The sequence below is a fragment of the Hypanus sabinus genome, chromosome 9, assembly GCF_030144855.1.
Source record: "Hypanus sabinus isolate sHypSab1 chromosome 9, sHypSab1.hap1, whole genome shotgun sequence".
NCBI classification, from domain to species: Eukaryota; Metazoa; Chordata; class Chondrichthyes; order Myliobatiformes; family Dasyatidae; genus Hypanus; species Hypanus sabinus.
Genome location: NC_082714.1, coordinates 33,081,370 through 33,100,614, shown reverse-complemented (window position 1 = coordinate 33,100,614; position 19,245 = coordinate 33,081,370). Strand labels below are relative to the sequence as shown.

General features: G+C 37.6%; 1 protein-coding gene across 3 annotated transcripts in view; it reads left to right on the top strand.

Moving 5' to 3' along the window:
* rbfox1 (RNA binding fox-1 homolog 1) overlaps positions 1-18,081 on the top strand; it is a 457,674-nt gene extending 439,593 nt beyond the window's left edge. For all 3 annotated transcript variants that reach the window (XM_059979445.1, XM_059979444.1, XM_059979446.1), the window contains 2 exons: positions 17,589-17,664; positions 17,958-18,081. In XM_059979445.1, the coding sequence (XP_059835428.1) occupies positions 17,589-17,664; positions 17,958-18,080 (199 nt within the window). In that variant the 3' untranslated portion in view covers position 18,081. The remainder of the gene's footprint in view (positions 1-17,588; positions 17,665-17,957) is intronic.
* Positions 18,082-19,245: the final 1,164 nt, after the last annotated feature.

Genomic DNA, 19,245 nt, shown 5'->3' with positions numbered 1-19,245 from the left:
AAAAATTGGTGAAGGAAAAAGTTTATTTAGATAATATGTGAGATCAGTGTTGGCATTTCAAATTCTGTAAAGATAAAGAAGATATAGATTCTTTGAAAAAATTTTCCGCAGGTTTTAGGATGACTTTTTCTTCACTCATTTAGTAATTCCAGTTTTACCGTCAGTTTATTTTGTGGAAAAAAATTATGGTAGGTTATTTTTTAAGGCCACAGTTTCATAGCTACAAGTGTAAACAATTCATATAATTTCAATGGTTTAAGGACTATGACTTTTCATAAAATGGCTTTAGGATATCCCAATAATTCATGTGTCTGTGCAAAAGCCATGAATTTATAAACACAGTGCTATCTTGTTGCAGTTTAATTATTTATAAAAACATGATTGGATCTAGTTATGGAGCTGTGTCATTGTGCATTAAATGTCCCGTTGTAAATAGATATAATGAGGGCTATGTTACTCCCACTGTGCTATTTTCTCTACGTAAATGCCAAACCTTTAACAAAAATATAATCCATTATTAATTTAATCAGGGATCATTTTGCTGTTTGCCAGTTCACTGATTATTAATGTGGATTTTATGTAGTGAGATATACTTTGTTTTGGCTAATAATCTGGTGGAAAAGGTGTTGTGTCAAGATATCATTCTACTTAATGGGCTGGTTGATGAACTTTATAACTGGCCAATAAATTTTCTGATTGGTTAATTTTATGGTCATTAATGAAATAAACTCCTCCATTTCCAGTTTTATATCTCAACTGTTTTGAGGAAGCTTATACTATTATTTTACAAGAATGACTTACTAAAATAAAGAATATCTCTTTAATTTTTGAATGGATTTTATGAGGGAGGTTAGTGAGGGAATCAACAATGCTTTATATTCTGCAACAAAAGCAGAACATGCTTACAAGTTTATATCCAGTCGAGCAAATGTTGGTATTTTCTCTCAAGTCAGTATCCCCGATACTGAGATAAATGCAGTTGGATTTGTTAGCTTCATTCCCATGCCCAACACAAGATAACTGCAACAAGCACTTAATTCTGAGCTCTGTCATGGGAAGATATTGCCATGTGGACAAGGAAGAAGATTTGAAGATGTACTCAAAACTTATTTAAACCAGTACACCATGCCCACTAACTGTTGGAAATATCTAGTTCATTAATACTTGAGAAGGTACACTCACAATGACACTGAGAACCTTGTGTCTATGCAATTGCAGCACACAGAGGCCTTGTGTTGGCAGAAAATACACCTCAAGATCCACTGATCCTTTCTGCCAGCCATCACCAGCAGTGTCTGTTGTAGGGCCTGCAAATCCCATATCGACCCTGTCAGCACTTCAGAACCCAGAAAATTAGCATGAAACCAGGTCACTCTCAGTCCTGAGAGACTGCCTAAAAAGAAGATCTTGGAGAGAACAAACCCAGGGTAAAGCCCTCGATCATGTTTAGAGGAAAGTATTATGTAGAAGAGACGTATTTTAGCAAAGTGCTAATACCATTGCTAGAAAACGACAGCACTTGGCTTTAGAATGTTACGGCTGCCAAATTGTTTCCTCTGGCTTTGGCAGTACATGCACAGGCATTTCAAAATCAAAGTAAATTTTATTGTCAAAGTACATATATGTCACCACAAACAAACCTGAGTTTCATTTTCCTGTGGGCACACTCAGCAGATCAGTAGAGTACTACAACTATAACAGGATCAATAAAAGAAAAGCCAGAGTGCAGAAGACAACAAACTGCTCATATACAAATATAAATAGATAGCAATAAATAACAAGAGCATGAGATAAAGAGTCCTTAAAGTGAGATCATTGGTTGTGGAAACTTCTCAATGGATGATCAAGAGAGTGTATTTATCCCCCTTTATTCAAGAGCCTGATGGTTGAGGGGTAGTACCTTCTTGAACCTGGTGGTGTGAGTCCTGAGGCTCTTGTATCTTCCTCCTGATGGCAGCAGTGAGGAAAGAGAATGGCCTGGGTGGTGACGATCTCTGATGATACATGCTGCTTTCCTACGACAGTGTTTCATGGAGATGTGCTCAACAATTTGGAGAGCTTTACCCGTGATGTACTGGGCCAAATCCACTATCTTTTGTTGGGTTTTCCATTCAAAAGCATCGACGTTACCTACCAGGCTGTGATGCAGCCAGTGAATACACTCTCCACTGTACAGCTATAGAAGTTAGCTGAAATGTTAAATGCCATGCCAAATCTCTGCAGAATCCTAAGGAAATAAAGGTACTGTTGAGCCTTCTTCACAATTGCAGTTACATGCTGGGTCCAGGATAGATTCTCTGATATAGTAATACCCAGGAATTTAAAGTGCTAACCCATCTCACCTCTGAACCTCCAATGAGGGCTGGTTCATGGTCCTCTGGCTTCCATCTTCTATCTACTATCAGTTCCTTGGTCTTGCTGACAATTAGTGAGAGGTTACTCATATGATACCACTCAGCCAGATTTTCAATCTCCACCTTTCATCACCACCTATTATGCAGCCCACAACAGTGGTGCCATCGTCAGCCTTGAGTATGGTATTGGAGCATTGCTTAGCCGCATGGCCTTAGGTGCGAAGTGAGTAGAGCAGGGGGCACTTTCTACTTCACTTCACAACCGACTTCACTGGCTTCTTTGGTGACTTTCCATCCATCATTAGGTTAGTATGGTGCACCTGAGGTGCACCTGTGCTGATGGAGATCATGAAGAAGATGTTGTTGCTAATCCGAACTGACTAGGGTATACAAGTGAGGAAATCCAGGATCTAATTGCACAAGGAGGTGGTGAGGCCCAGGCCTTGAAGCTTATCGATTGATTTTGAGGGGATGATTATTGAGCTGTAGTCAATAAAGAGCATCCTGATGTATGTATCTTTGTTGTCCAAATGTTCCAGGAATGAATGACGAGCCAATGAGATGGCATCTGCTGTAGACCTTTCGCTCCAGTAGGCAAGTTGGAGTGAGATGAGGTGGGAGCTGATGTGTGTCATCACCAAACTCTCAAAACACTTCATCATTGTAGATGTAAGTGCAACTGGGTGATGGTCAGTGAGGCAGGTCACCACACTCTTCTTGGGCACCGGTATAATTGAAACCTGCATGAAGCAGTTTGGTACAATGCTCTGCTGAAGTGAGATGTTAAAGATTTCAGTGAACACACTAGACAGTTGGTCAGCACAGATCTTTAGATACCAGCCACGTCCAGATGCTTTCTGTGGATTCACCCTCCTGAAGGCAACCCACACATCAGCTTTGGATACCGAGATCAAAGGGTCATCAGGAGATGTGAGGTTTTGTGATAGTTCCTTTATGTTCTGATGGTGAAAGCAAGCATAGAAGGTATTATCTGGAAGCGAAGTCCTGCTTTCTCCCATGTCACTTCTTTCAGATTTATAAGAGATGATTACACTCAAGCCCTGCCACACTGTTAAGCATCCCTCATTAATTTGAGTTTGGTCAGAATCTCCATTTCACCCATGAGATGGCTTTCCAGAGATCAAACCTACACCTCTTGTAGTATGTTTGGTCTCCAGACTTGAATGCCTCTGATTTAGCCCTCAGCAAGTTTCAGATCTCATGGCTCATTCAAGACATCTGGTTGGAGAAGATTCTGAATGATTTAGTGAGGACAGCCTCATCTATAGCTGTTTTAATAGAGTCCATAACAACCATGGAGTATTCATTCAGATCTCTAGATGAGTGTTTGAACAAGGGCCAGTCCACTATGTCAAGGCAATCCTGTAATTTTTCCTCTGCTTCCCGTGGCCACCTTTTAGTTGTCCTAATCTCTGGAACCTTGCTTTTTAGCCTCTGCCTGTATGCAGGTAGGAGAAGGACAGCCAAGTGATCCGACTTACCAAAATGCAGACTGGACAATGAATGGTAGGCATTCTTTATCTTAGTGTAGCAGTGGCACTTGCATCGGAGACACCATAAGAGGTTGTAGCATTAATATGTGCTGCATGTGTAATAGGTGTTAATTATTTAATGCTCCAGCTTCAATTAATCTTATCCAGATATCACACTCAGAAGATCAAAAGGCTTTCAGCAGGATACAACAAACACCTTCACGTAGCAATGCTTCAACTCAAGGATATCAGGATAAAGATTATCCACCAGTGGTTGACAAAGGATATCAATCAAATGCATTGGCCACTCCATCACAGCTAAACTGAAAGATACTTTCAGCTTCTCTCAATTGATGATCACGATCTGATTACTGTACCTATTGATGCATTCTCTTCCAAGAGACCTGTGTTCACTCTCACCTCAAAACAGACAATAGAACAAGCATAAAACTTTGTGAAGACTGCAGATTTCCCCATGCAACAGGAACAATGATTGGAGGAGAGAAATCTGTTTTGTGCCAATGTAGGGAAGTGTTTTAACTGGTGAAGACCCAATGACAGGATACAGTGACCTGGCGGTCGTAGGTAAAGGATTAAAGATTAGCTTTATTTGTCACATGTACATCAAAATATACAATGAAATGTGTAATTTGTGTCAAATCAAATCAATGAGGATTGAGCCAGGAACAACCTGCAAGTGTTGTTATGCTTCTGCGCCAACATAACAAGCGCACAGCTCACTAACCCTAACCTTATGACTTTGGAATGTGGGAGGAAACTGAAATACTCGGAGGAAACTCACATAGTCATGGGGAGAACATAAGGGTCCAATGTTACAGCTCAAACTGTAAAGCATTTCACGCTTGTGATGATTTCATTCTGCAGCAGTCCACTATGCTACCTCTGTTTGAGTCACAGTGACAAACCAGATAACAAGAGATGACTGCTATCTTCTGAGAATACAAATCCTGAATGAAGAAAAAAAGTGAAGTGACAAGGAAGAAATTTGCATATAAATACCATCATCTTCGATGGTTTGCACATGACAATCTACACCAATATTCACAAGTACCATCATCTTCTGGGTGCTCAGGTTGGGGTGGGAGAAGATAACATGATGTGATAATATGCCACATTTGCATTTGCCAGTTTAGTGTAGCTGGCTCTGACTGTATGTCCCTTCCCCTGCAAGGAGAATGAAAGAGTTTCAGTGGAAGAAGTGTGGCTAGATATTGTTTACAAGCTGGCAGATTATGGGATATGCAGCAATGCTGAATGTGTAAAGGTGCAGTGGAGCACACACATCTCAAATATACTGGATATCCTGTTGATTAGATATTGGTGACTTTCGATGGATCAACTGTGGAGGAAGGGTGGTGGTGGTAGTGTTAGTGTGGTACATTTGGTGGTAAATGGTGCTAACCTTGATCACTCTGGGAACAGGTCATCAAACTCTTTAGGTCAGGGTTTCTGCAATTTTCGTGTCTAACATAGCTCACCAAAGCAAATTCAGAATGTGGATCAGAGAAGATTCTTTTCCTCTGCAGATTTATATTTCTTGATTGCATTCCTACTGAAATAAACTCAAAATCAACTGATCATCCCAACGATTTTGAAGTAAACAGTACAAAGTTCTCTTTTCTTCAGTTTTACAGCATGTGTTACTTTTTAAAATTTTCTCCAATAAAAAATGGTCATTTTCTTTGTTTGATGGTCATTACCTATATAACAACATGTCTGACTCATGCTTACAATTCCAGGCCAATGTAAATGCATGGTCAAATGTTGTCAAGAGTTGGACTGGATGCCAATCTAATTCCGAAGGCAAACTAGAGTTACTGAAGTGATCCAAAGTTTTGACTGTTAAATACTTTATATATTTGGTAGTTTTATATTTTGATCTTGATGTTTTATTGTCAAACAAATGCCAGATTCCGGAAAGTTAACACTATATTCTCTCACATGATTTAATTTTTCCTTGAATATATTACAGCAATATGGATGGAAATTGTGACAAGTTGAGAGAAACTAGTAATGGATAGATTTGGAATTACATACCGCTCTGTATATAACTGTAAATAAATATCCAGTTGAAATCACCATTTTGCCAAGTTGGCATCCAGTTAAAATTGCCATATCCAGTTCAAATGATCTATTTCTTATGTCCTGTATAGCCAATAATCCCTGTCATAACTAGAACTAAAAGTATATACCAGACTAATCACATGTTGCTGCAGAGAAGTGGGAAGCCATTTTCATTCTCACTTCTACTCAGATTAAAGAAGATATCTGGAAAATTATATATTATTTTCACCATCTCAAAAGATTTGAAACTTAAGATTCAAGTTATTCAATTACAGGTATGAAATAACCAAAGAAATTTCTTTCCCCTCTTACTTTTGTGGAACTCTTTGGTCTCTATCTGATATCAAAATCAGTAATTAATCTATGGATGTTTTTAATTCTGTTCCTTTGCTGCTGAATTGCACTTATTTATGGATAATAGCATTAACATTCCAACAATTAGTGCTGAGATGATTATATCAAATATCATTTGACTCCCATGAGGCTGTGAACATTGTATTTTTTGTAAATTTACTTTCTTATTGGCACAATTTGAACTAAATACCAGTTAGGGCAGGTTTATTCTGGGCTCTTGTTACAAGCAAACATGATTGTTATCCTAATGAAATATGTTTTAATATAACATATCCATTACATATAAACATTTCACTTTTATAACAGTCTATTTTATGTTTGAGTTGTGTGGCTCTGTGTCAGGATATCAACTATTTTAGGCTGTTTTATCAACTATTTTAGATATATTAGGTATTTCTTACACTGGAACATTAATCCATTGTTCTTTCAAGGGATTAGAATATATAGTACAAGAATTTTTGACCCATCATATTCTCAGTGGCGTGTTCTATATTTGTCACCTTCTCTAGTTTTATTGTGGCACAAGGCATTGAACGACTTCTGCAGAAATGGAATTTAATCCTTATAATAATCTCTCCTGTTAAACTAAAGGTGATTTATGGCTTTTATAGAAAAGTAGGTGAGGTTTTATATTAGATTAGATTAGATTCAACTTCATTGTCATTGTGCTGAGTACAGATACAAAGCCAAATGAAATGCAGTTAGCATCTAACCAAAAATGCAAAGAATAGTGCTATTTATAAAATAAATGCAAATAGAAAGTAAGTGCTACAGCACACAAATATGAAAGTACTAAGACAGTACAATATGGGTGCAATACTGCTTAGCGCTGTGATGTGAGGTTCAGCAGGGTCACAGCCTCAGGGAAGAAGCTCTTCCTGTGCCTGCTGGTGCAGGAGCGGAGGCTCCTGTACCGCCTACGGGATGGGAGGAGAGTAAAAAGTCCATGGTTAGGATGAGATGCATCCTTGATAATGCTTTTCACCCTGCCCAGGCAATGTTTATGGTAGATGATCTCAATGGTGGGCAATTGGGTGCCGATAATCCACTGGGCAGTTTTCACCACACGCTGGAGTGCTTTGCGGTCTGATACAGGACACTGAGATGCAGTTGGTGAGTATGCTCTCGGTGGTACAACGGAAAAAGTCCGTCAGTATCCTGGGCCAGAGGTGAGCTTTCTTGATGCTCCACAGGAAATCAAGTATCCCTAGTATCCATCACCCTCTTCTCATTGCTACTGTCAAGAAGGAGGTACAGAAGCCTGAAGGCACACACCCTCAGTCATTTAGAAACAGATTCTTCCCCTCTGCCATATGATTCCTGAATGGACATTGAACTCAATTTTAATATGTTGTTATATTAGATTCAGAATCAGAGTCAGGTTTATTATCACCGGCATGTGTCGTGAAATTTGTTAACTGATCAGCCGCAGTACAATGCAATATATGATAATATAGAAATAAATAAATTACAGTATATAGATGTATATTAAACAGATTTAAAACAGTGCAAAAACAGAAGTAATCTATATTTTAAAAAGTGAGGTAGTGTACATGAGTTCAATGTCCATTCAGGAATCATACAGCAGAGGGGAAGAAGCTGTTTCTAAATGACTAAGGGTGTGTGCCTTCAGGCTTCTGTACCTCCTTCCTGACAGTAGCAATGAGAAGAGGGTGATGGGGTTCCTTAATAATGGATGTCACCTTTCTGAGGCACCGCTCCTTAAAGGTGCCTTGGATACTGTGGAGGCTAGTCCCCAAGATGGAATGATGGAGCTGACAAATTTTACAACTTGCTGTTACTTCTTTCCATACTGTGCAGTAGCAACCACCGCCCCCCCCCCCCCCCCCACCAAACAGTGATGCAGCCTGTCTGAATGTTCTCCACGGTACATCTATAGCTGTTCTTGAGTGTTTTAGGGTAGAATATCATTGTTCAAAATGCATTAAATGGGTTATATTTTGCAAAAATTGGAAAGCCATCATGACAGATGAAGTCAAGTTTGTTGTCATGTAGACAGTTACAGTGAGGTACTGGTACAATAAGAAACCTGCAGCAGCATTACTAGCACATGGGTTCTGACAAAAAAAAGGGCATAAATTATATATGATAGTGAAAGGAAAAGAACAACTGTTCAGAACAATCAGAAACAAGTCCATGCTAGTGTAAGAGATGTCCGTGGTGTTCTGTTGCTGAGGTAGGGTTTGAGCTGTGCAGGCCAGTTCAAGAACCTGATGACTTTAGGAAAGTAGGTGTTCCTGATCAACCATGTTGTGCAAGGAGGATTGATAATCCAAGGTTTTACCTTTAATAGAGAGGAAAACTTCTTAATTCCTCTAACAAAAATGTGGACTTTATCGCTAAATGAGATCCATTGGAACAATTAGAAGTTCATAAAATTAGAGGTTTTTGAGATTGTGAAGAGCATGGATAAGGTAGGCAGGCTATATCTTTTTTCCCTAGAGACAAGATAATTTAGATGAGAGGGAATTCATTTGAGGTGATTCAGCTATGCATTGCAAGTTTACTACACCAAGTGGTGGGTGCCCATAATGCACTGCCAGGGATGGTAGCTGATGTAAATAAGATAGAATCATTTCACAGCCTCTTAGATAGGCTCATGATTGTGCAGAACATGGAGGGATTTGGATATTGTTTAGGCAGAAAGGCTTAATTTAGTTAGGCATTTATTTACTAGTTTAATTAGTTATTTGTTTAATTAGTTAAGCACAGTTTAATTAGTTAAACTGAAGGCCTCTACCTCTTCCATCTGCTCTATGTTCTAGACAAATACGTATGATTACAGAACTGCTGCTCAAGGTTAAGTCCTCTAGATGATCCATAATTTCTTGAGTTGAATGATGAATGGGTCCTTGACCAGCAGATAGGGCCAGAGTTCCTGTGAAATAATCTGGGTCTGCAAGCTGGGTATTCGGGTATAGACTTTCTGGGTCTACCTTGTCCCAACTATTAGTTGAGTGTCATTTTATTGATGCACTCTGCTCTCAGCCAAAAGCGAAATGGCATGGCGTCCTCTTGACATCATTGAGAATAGAACTCAACGCCAGCAATGCTATTTTCAGTTTGACTTAAATATCTTAACAAATCAACTGTTCGATTCTGGCAATAGTCGTGGACTTAAAACTCAGTAGCAAAATGAGATAGGCACAATCCACATTCTCATTGTCATTGTCCTATTACAGCTGGGCAGAAGGGTTGGAAATTCACTCCATTCATGAGGAGACATTTTTAATTGACAGAGTGCCGTTTAATTCAATTACAAGTTTCAGATGTAATTCTTAAATAGTCAATTATACAAACTTTGCTTTCGAGCACTTCTGTAGTTTGTTCAGCAGTACTGGAAGTATTCCAAAGACCCAATACACCAATAAAATATAATGTTTGCACTGTTATGTACTTTTGCTCTTCCATAAAATGCCTTATAATATTGCTGATACAAGAAGTTTCAAGTGCAAAGTGCTGCCATTCCGTGACCAATTATTCTGACTAAAGATCAAGTCCTTTTAATCATAATAAAGCACTTTGGCACTGCAGATAGCCAGGCCTTGTGCCTTTGTATGACCTTTAAGGCACATTTCACAGATTCACCTTGAAATAAGTTGAACAAGTTATAAAAGTTGGCAAGACATTACATGTCATAAAACCTAACGATATTTTATGTAAAACATAAAAACATTTGGTTGAATCCCTATATTTTGAAGAGCTTGAAATCATGAAGTAATATTCCAATTTTCAAGCCGCCACTCTAGATGGAACTAGCAGGTTGTTTACCCTTGCTCTCAGCCAGCAAGCAAGTGGTACAGATTGATGTATTGCAACAGAGACTACAATTCAAAAAGGTCAATTGTCTTTTAAGTGTTTTAGAATGTGCTGGCTCATGAAAAATGTTAAATGACCATACGTTCTCTTCCTTTCATTAAAAAATCAAAAATAAGCACGCAGATTGACTTAACCTTTTTAATTGAAGGTTCTTTACTATTATATTATATATTTTCTTGAAAATATGAGCAAAGGATAAGGTACTGCTGAAATTTTCATATTTAGTAGAGCACAGCAGACTAATACAAAATATTGATAGATTGTGTAAACCAGTTTACTAAGATGAATGTTTTGGTCAGCACTCAATCCAATGCAACGAGTTCTAGGTCATTTCAATGGGTGGAGGAAATTCCCACTTGAATCAGGCGTGAATTTGTCTAGATTACTCAACAGGATGAATAAAGCACATGCATGAAAATATAAAGAACGCACACAAAAAGTGCTGGAGGAGCTCAGCAAATCAGGCAGCATCTATGGAGGTGAATAAACAGTTAATGTTTTAGGCTGTGCCCATTCATCGGGACTAGAAAGAAAGGAGGCAGAAGCCAGGAAAATATGGGTGGTGGGGGTGGGGAGTACAGGTTACCAGGTGATAGATGAGAGCAGATATAGGAAAAGGTAGGTGTGTGGGAGAGGGGGCTATTCTCTTCCGAAGATGATGTTTGTCTTGTTAAGTTCCTTCAGTATTTAGTGTTTGATGCTCAAGATTTCTAGAATCTGCAACATCTCATGTGTCTGTGAAAGTATAATGCTTGCTTTCTGCAGCGTAGGATTTGGGAAATCAATTTATTGAATTATTTGATATTATTCATTTTGATTATTATTGACTGAACTTTAACCCATTGTATATTGATCATTAAGCTCACATGTTCCTCATTCCAATGCCCTTTTTGCCTTTCTATAAGAGACAAAGAGCGAAGTTCCAATAGTCAGGAATGTGGCTGTCAGTATCACTCAAATACCTTCTCATCAAGTTGTGGTGCAATTATCAGTATTGATTGAACTAAGAACTGCTCTCATGCACTTTGGAGAGAAATATTTGGAAACATTGATAAGAAGGGGTTCTAGGAGTTTTTAGTGTGCCTTCCTAGTGCTGATTCATTATAGAAACCACCTCAAGGACTCAGATTAAAATGATGGCATTTCTGGTTGTAACCTGTGAGCACATACGGTGCTTACACACTAAGTTTTAGCATAAATATTGAATCTCTTCATTCAAATTTACGGCAGTCAGCATTAGATGACCTGTACAAATATTTTTCATGGGTTTTATATATATATATTTCAATTCTTTTCTGGTTTTGATTTTCTATTGCGATGGACCATCTTCCCTAAGTGATGAACTGAGAATGTTGCTGATGTTTGTAGTCTGCAAAAGGTCTTTACAACATCTGATATGGCTGCATTTCCATGTTGACGTATAGGAAAGTGCTTGCCTTTGGTTTATTCAACAGTTACTCTGACCCCAATCAAGCCACTCATGGGTTAACCAAACTTATCTGGATGCATTGAATCAGGCTGTGCGTGAAACCAGCTTATTGCTTTTTCTGGTTATTTCCCCAAGAGCCGAAAGAATGTAAGAATGTAACCAAGTAAGAAGACAAAGTAAATTGCTCTTTGACTTCAGTGAATTAATGGCAGTTGCTAACCATTACGGTTGACAGTGAATTTGTGTAAACTCCCAACCATCAGTTGAAAAAAGGTTATTAATCTCCATAGAGCATTAGCTACATTGCTTAAGAGGCTCAATTGCTTCACAAGGAAGGAAGACCTTGTCAGACCTCTGTACTGTTTCTGAACTGGAATTGTTTCCACTGTGTTTAGGTTAGACAGGAATTTCTCTCTATTGCAATTTTTCTCTGGAAACTTGGTCCTATGGTAATATACAAGACTTGCATATAACTAATTAAATTCAATGGCTAAAAAAGAACTCACACTGAACTGAAACCGTTGTAAATATTCTACATGTCAGAGCACGTGTGTGGAGAGAAGTAAGAGTTAATGTTTCAGGTCGATGGACATTAATCAATGAAGATCTGAGCCCTGGTGATGAATCACTAAGCTGAACTGTTAACCCATTTGTTTTCATTCACAGATGTTGCTGACTTGCTAAAGGTTTCTAACATTTTGCTTTAATTTTAAACTTCTTCAAACCTCCATATTTGATTTGAGTCATAAGGGTCTCACTGCTAAATTTTAGCACTAAAATTAACTAAATTACTGTAACTAGCCAGTATAGATATGCTGCATTGTGTTAGTCCTTTGGATATAGTAATAAACAATTTTAATTCCCACACGCATTTCATTATTTTGCCCAAAGGCATTCTAAAAATAAAGAATCAAGAAGTTTATTTTTCCTACAAGTTTGGGGAACTAGGACTTTCAATAAACAATGTTCAGTGAATTTTATTTTTCATTACTGCTTTTGATTGTAATGTAAAATCAACTAAGAACTTACTGAAAGGTAATAAAATATTTCAAGATGATTCCAACAAATGTCATTTCACAATCTGATTTTATGTGCCCTATAGCAGATCTCATCTTGGTGGCACCTGACCTTTGCATCGGTTCGTTTTTCTTCGTTCCATCACGTCATCTTAAAATCCAATAACTGCCAGTTTCTTTTTTAAAAAGATATTCCCGAAAAGAAAGATCTCCCAGTTCCACTACTCCTTAGTGCTAATATGTTGCAATGTATTGTCTATACATTGTCAGTAACCTATTCTGTAAGTTATTTTCTTCTGGTGTTTAAGCATTTAAGGACTGAGTATATCTAACTGAGAGAATGCCTTACTGATGGCGATTAACCACAATCTAACTACTGGAAGTTTACTTAACAAGTAAGAGATTTTGCTTATGTATTGAGAAGGTTAGATCTTCCCATGAATCATTTCAAATTTAAATAAATTTGGTATAGGCTTGTTTTCAGGTCCAAAATACTATAGAAGGCTTAGTGTAAATGAAGGTCTAAGGCTCACACAAAAATTTAATGTTTGAAGAGTAGAAGTGAGATGATGTTTCATGATCATAGGATCAAACTTGTGTTTGCTATCTCACTGGCAGTAGTCCTTCCTCAATTTTGCCAACAGTTATGTAAGAAAATATAGGGTTGATGGGCAGAGCTCTCCAGTAGCCATTGGATTGGGTGAAACATTGTTTACCTAGAAATAATAAAATAAGATTTCACCCAACTTTGGTGCATTAAACCATCAGTAGGTTTGAAGCTGACAATCATTCAGGTCTCCCATAAAAATTATGTAATTCCCTGTTGCAAACTACAGCTGCTCTGGAGTCCTTTGGATCTTTGTGAGATATCTATGCATTATGAGGGAGACTCTGTATGCCAAGAAAGGTCAGGACACAGGAGAGAGTGACCATAAGAAAGAAGAAAGAAACAGCAGTGCTGGAATGTGGAACAACCTCAAAACTAAAACAATGGAGGAACTCAATGGGAGAAGCAGCATCTGCGTGAGAGTCTTGACGTGGACCAGTATTTTGACCCTCCATAGATGTAACCTGACCTATTGAGTTCTTCCAGCATTTTATTTTTTGCCCAACAGAAGAAGTTGGCAGATGTAAGCTCCAGATGCCTCTCAATGTTTGAGAAGTGCCATTCATTCATGCTGACCTTTATATTCTGAGTGGCAAATTCCTGCCTCTTCAGTATAACTGGGTAATGAGTCTTTGAGTCATAGCCCAATAGTTTCCCTTATCTTCCTCCGCCTCATACTCTGTCCCTCCTGTATCAGGCTCTGGTCTTCATGCTCCTCTTCCTTTTACCTCATAGTGCCTCCATCTGCCCAGGTTGTGCAGAAAGCAGTGAAGCATCAATACTGCAGGATACAAGCAATGGAATCTCAGATTAAGAAGATCTATGCCGTTATCTACATCAATTCATTCACTTGCATCCCTCTTGTGTCTGCATTTATTTACTTATGTCGAGATACAATGCGGAACAAGCACTTCCAGCCCACTGAGCTGCACTGCCCCAGACCCATAAGCCTAATTAACAATGACCAATTAAACTACTGACTGGTACATCTTTGGACTGTGGCAGGATCCAAAGCACTCAGAGGAAACCTACTGTTCACAGGAAGGACATACAAATTTCTGAAAAACAGTGTTGGAATTGAACTTCGAACTCCAACGTCCTGAGCTATAATAGTGTTGTGCTTACTGCTACACTCGGGTGGGGCCCTCAGTTGCAGTAGGAGTGTAAATTGATGTGAGAAGCAGAAAGAGAAAGTCTGTGACTCAGGTTCATCCCACCTGACCAGCTCTAGTCACCCCAACAAGGGAAACATCATCCCTGCATCACCCTATCAGGCTCTCTGAGAATTTTGTATGATTCAACAAGCTCATCTCTTATTGTTTGAATTTCAAGAGAGCATAGGCCCGGTTTATTCTCTTCAAAGTGCAGATTCACTATCCCTGAAATCAATGTGGTGAACTTTCATTAAATTACCTTTATTACAATATATTTTTTCCTTTGGAAGTGAGATTATGATATTCCAGGCACTATCTCATCACAATGTTATACAAGACCCCTTCAAACAGCTGGAAAGCTGACAAACTAAGGCAATGTTCATCTGGATGCATGAGTCAGTATAGACTGCAATTGAAGAATTAATATGGGTTTGTGAGAATAATGACATAACTACATCAAAATCAGAATCAGGTTTATTATCACCGGCATCTGATGTGAAATTTGTTAACTTAGCAGCAGCAGTTCATTGCAAAAAATAATCTAGTAGAGAGAGAAAAAAATAACTAAGACAAATCATAATAATAAATAAACAAGGAAGTCAATTATATATATTGAATAGATTTTTTAAAATGTGCAAAAACAAAAATACTGTATATTAAAAAAAGTGAGGTAGCGTCCAAAACTTTAATGTCCAAAATGGCAGAGGGGAAGAAGCTGTTCCTGAATCATTGAGTGTGTGCCTTCAGGCTTCTGTATCGCCTACCTGATGGTAACAGTGAGAAAAGGTCATGCCTGAATGCTGGAGATCCTTAATAATGGACACTGCCTTTTTGAGACACCATTCCCTAAAGATGTCCTGAGTACTTTGTAGGCTAGTGCCCAAGATGGAGCGGACTAGATTTACAGCCTTCTGCAGCTTCTTTCGGTCCTGTGCAGTAGTCCCTCCATAACAGACAGTGATGCAGCCTGTCAGAATGCTCTCCATGGTACAACTATAGAAGTTTTCGAGTGTATTTTTTGATATGCCAAATCTCTTCAAACTCCTAATAAAGTATACATGACTACATCGATATGTTGGGACCAGGTTAGGTCCTCAGAGATCTTGACACCAAGGAACTTGAAGCTGCTCACTCTCTCTACTTCTGATCCCTCTATGAGGACTTGTATGTGCTCTGTCGTCTTACCCTTCCTGAAGTCCTCAATCAGCTGTTTTGTATTACTGACGTTGAGTGCCAGGATGTTGCTGTGGCAACATTTCACTAGTTGGCATAACTCACTCCTGTACATTGTAACAGAGGTTGAAAAAAACCATCAGATCTATTTGTGTGGATCAAGCATGAAATCCAATTTTTGCCAAGGTCACTATTTCATTTGGAAATGAACGCTATCAGGATCTTTTTCAAGCAAAAACAATTCTTCCACAATTACTGCTGAAAAAAACTTGCACTAATCAGTCTAATTTACAGGCTCTTAAGTCCAGGGGAAGGAATTAAAAATTTAGCTACAAGTTGTTACAATCTTCAGCAATTCCTTTAGGGATTATTATTTAAACTAGTATAAAACAAGTAAAATGTTACAACATATACACATTTTGCACAAGGATCCAGGAAAAGTTGCAGGAACCTTGTTTACATGTTAAGAATGCTTTGACAATGATTTTAGCTTGCTGTCAGATATAACTAAAATTCAATGAGAATTAAAAGTACATTTTGGCACATGCTTGGTCCAGAGTGGTGCAAAACCTCATCCCTTAATTATGAATGATAAACGTTGTTTCTTAATTTGTTTCTATCATAGAGTAAATTCAAATAAGTAAAAGTCATGTCAGATATATTTCTACTGGATAAAGCTTAAAATATATAAAGAAAATTTATGCATGTTAGAACTGTACACTTTCATTGCCATAATATTAGCTTGAAGATTAAAGATTAGTTTTATTATATGATTCATGTACAGTACATTGAACCATATAGTGAAATGCATTGTTTGTGTCAGGACTGTAAACTATTAGATTTAAGAGTCAACTATTAAGAAACCATTTTGAAATGAGAATAGAATCTGCAAATGTCAATGGCATTAAACTAAAAATGCAGCGTCCTATATTCTATGTTGAATTAGAGAAAACAGACATTAAACAAATACCACTTCTTATACCAGTAATTTGGGTTTCAAAGCAATTAATTCCTTTTGATGTAATACATAGGTCACCAGTAACAGTGGAATGGTGTTAGTTTTCTGAAAATTTGAAATAGATGTGAGCTGTAGCTCGAGTTGGAACGTACATCCCTGTTAATTACTTGTGGCATCATTTTATTGGTTAACATTGATCATGTTCATACAAGATGCTATTTCCTTGATTCCAATATTTACCATTTCTCATGGAACTAGCAGGATCAGTGGAAGAAAAAAGCCACTGATTTTATTGATTTAAATTGTTCTTTTCTCAGATTGGCTTGGAGGTCTTGGAAATTAACTACATTTACAATACTTGGCTAAGACCAATATCTAGCATTGTCACTTCATACATGAAGACATTTTACTAATAGCTGAGTTGTACCTGGGAGGAATTTTCATAAAGAAAGGAAAGCTAAGTTAGAAAGGAAAACTAATTTTCCTTGTGTATTTTCAAGAATTGAAAACAAAGGACACCAAATTGCCTGCTATCCCTTATCATTGCTGGCTTACAGAATGATGGATCGGGAGACTATGCAGCCATAATAGGAAACAAAATGAAATATTTAAGGCACAATGTGGCATCTTTTTACCAATTTTAGAGTAATGTTTAAAGCTATTATATTTTCAACAGTAAGTTGTGGCAACATGTTTAGAGATTGTTCTCCAACCAGCTGTCATTGTTAGTGCAAACCATGAAAGAAGATTTTTGATGAAATTTCACTCTTCCCCAAGTTCAAAGAAAATTATATCTCAGTCATACTATTACAACATAATTCATTGTCTCCTGCTTGTTTTTCTTAAACATGGTCACCATTGTGATGTTTCCAAGTTTCACAAGGTGGTGAAAAATTCATGATTATGTAATATCACCATGACAAAATGTTAGTTTATACAATTTTTAGATGTGCTCTGCTTTTTGATTTACTACATTTTGTATTTTCTGTTTGCATTGCTTTACTCGTATGCATCACACTCCACTTTGAGTCCAACTCAAACAAGCAATTCTTGTAGTATACTGTAGCTTTGTTTTGTCCCCTTTCTTTACCACTTCTGACTAATCCTCCTTTCTTTTACTTACAGTTATGGAAGAGTTTATGCTGCAGACCCCTACCACCACACACTTGCTCCAGCAGCCACCTACGGCGTTGGTGCCGTGGTAAGCTTCACTTAATTCAGTAGTTTTCTTTCTTTGCCTTCACTCCTGCATGTGTTTTTTAAATCTCCACTAGCATATCCTCAGTTTAACTTAATTGAATTTGTCTCTGGTGCTAACAGCAGCTAAAATGCCACATTAATCCTTCCAGTAAACTTGATGAATGTCTTAATTTCTTGGCAATGTAGTGCATGTAAGTTATTATATTTCTAATTCTGTGAGCATCACCTAGCTGAACGTTTGGCTTAATGGAATAATTAGTCATTTTGATAATTAAATCCATCACTTTGTTTCAGAATGCTTTTGCACCCTTGACTGATGCCAAGACTAGGAGCCTTGCTGATGATGTCGGTCTCGTTCTTTCTTCATTGCAGGCTAGTATATACCGAGGGGGATACAGCCGTTTTGCTCCATACTAAATGACATACCATTAAATCTTCTGCTGGGGGAAAAAAAAAGAAGCTTTTCCAAGGCCTGGGTATTGCAATACATGCAGTAGTGCACCATTATAGCAACTCTAAAAAGAGGAAAAATACTACATTTTTTTAATCTTATACCTCAGATATTTTGTTCTGTGTATTTTAATAAGTGGGTTTTGATTTATGAAAGTTACATATTTGATTATTGGCTAAAGCAACTGCTTTTCTTATGGTGATGACATCTTTGAGATGTAAGAATTATGAGAGCCACAATATCACTGAGACACTTATAAGTGAAGATGCAGAATAACAGTCATTGGGATTTTCATCTGTTTTGTAGGAGTGTAAGTGACAAAATTGGTCATTTTTCTTCATTTCAATTTTGTTTGCTTTAAGAAGGAGGGAGGGTTAAGGGAAAGGGTGTTAATCTGCATAAACTAGATTTGAAAGAGGGCACCACTGCACCAAGTATCTTTGCTATCAATTGTCTTAAATTATTCACTATTTGTTCAAGCCAAAGGTTATGTTTTTGGATGTTTCTCAGCACTTGTACATAAGGTTTCAGTAAGGGCATCCATTCAATTACAAGATACTCCACCAGGCAGTATTCAGCAGTTCAACCATAGATAGGTCTATTTAAGTAAATCTGCTAGTTAGGCCATCAATGAACATTCTTTTTATATTACTTCCAGTATATAAATTATTAATATCATTGCTGACTTTTGTATTATGGGAGAGAAAACATTCAGAAAATGGTAATAAAGCATTGTTTATATTTTTCTTTTTTCAGAAGGAAAGTAATAAACTTGATTCTTTGTACCAGTAAAGTGTATAAATAAATTTCAAATAGTGCAGTGGAAATGCTCAGTTATAGATTACACAGCCTATGATGTTTTAGAATTAGCATAGTCAATAAACTGTAAGCTGTATCATTTTTATGGAATACATGATAATCATATTCAGATTTATATAAGCATTTTACAAGTATTGCAATCATTAAGTGTAGATAATCATGGTATTTTCGTCGGCTTGGTACTTTTGAGACATGACTGTTTTGTGTAAACAAACGGCAATTTTTCATTGCTTGACGGCTCGCGTTATTTTGTTACGTTATTTTCTGAGGAGGCCTTTTATTTTTGGACTAGACTGAATAAAAAGCATTCAC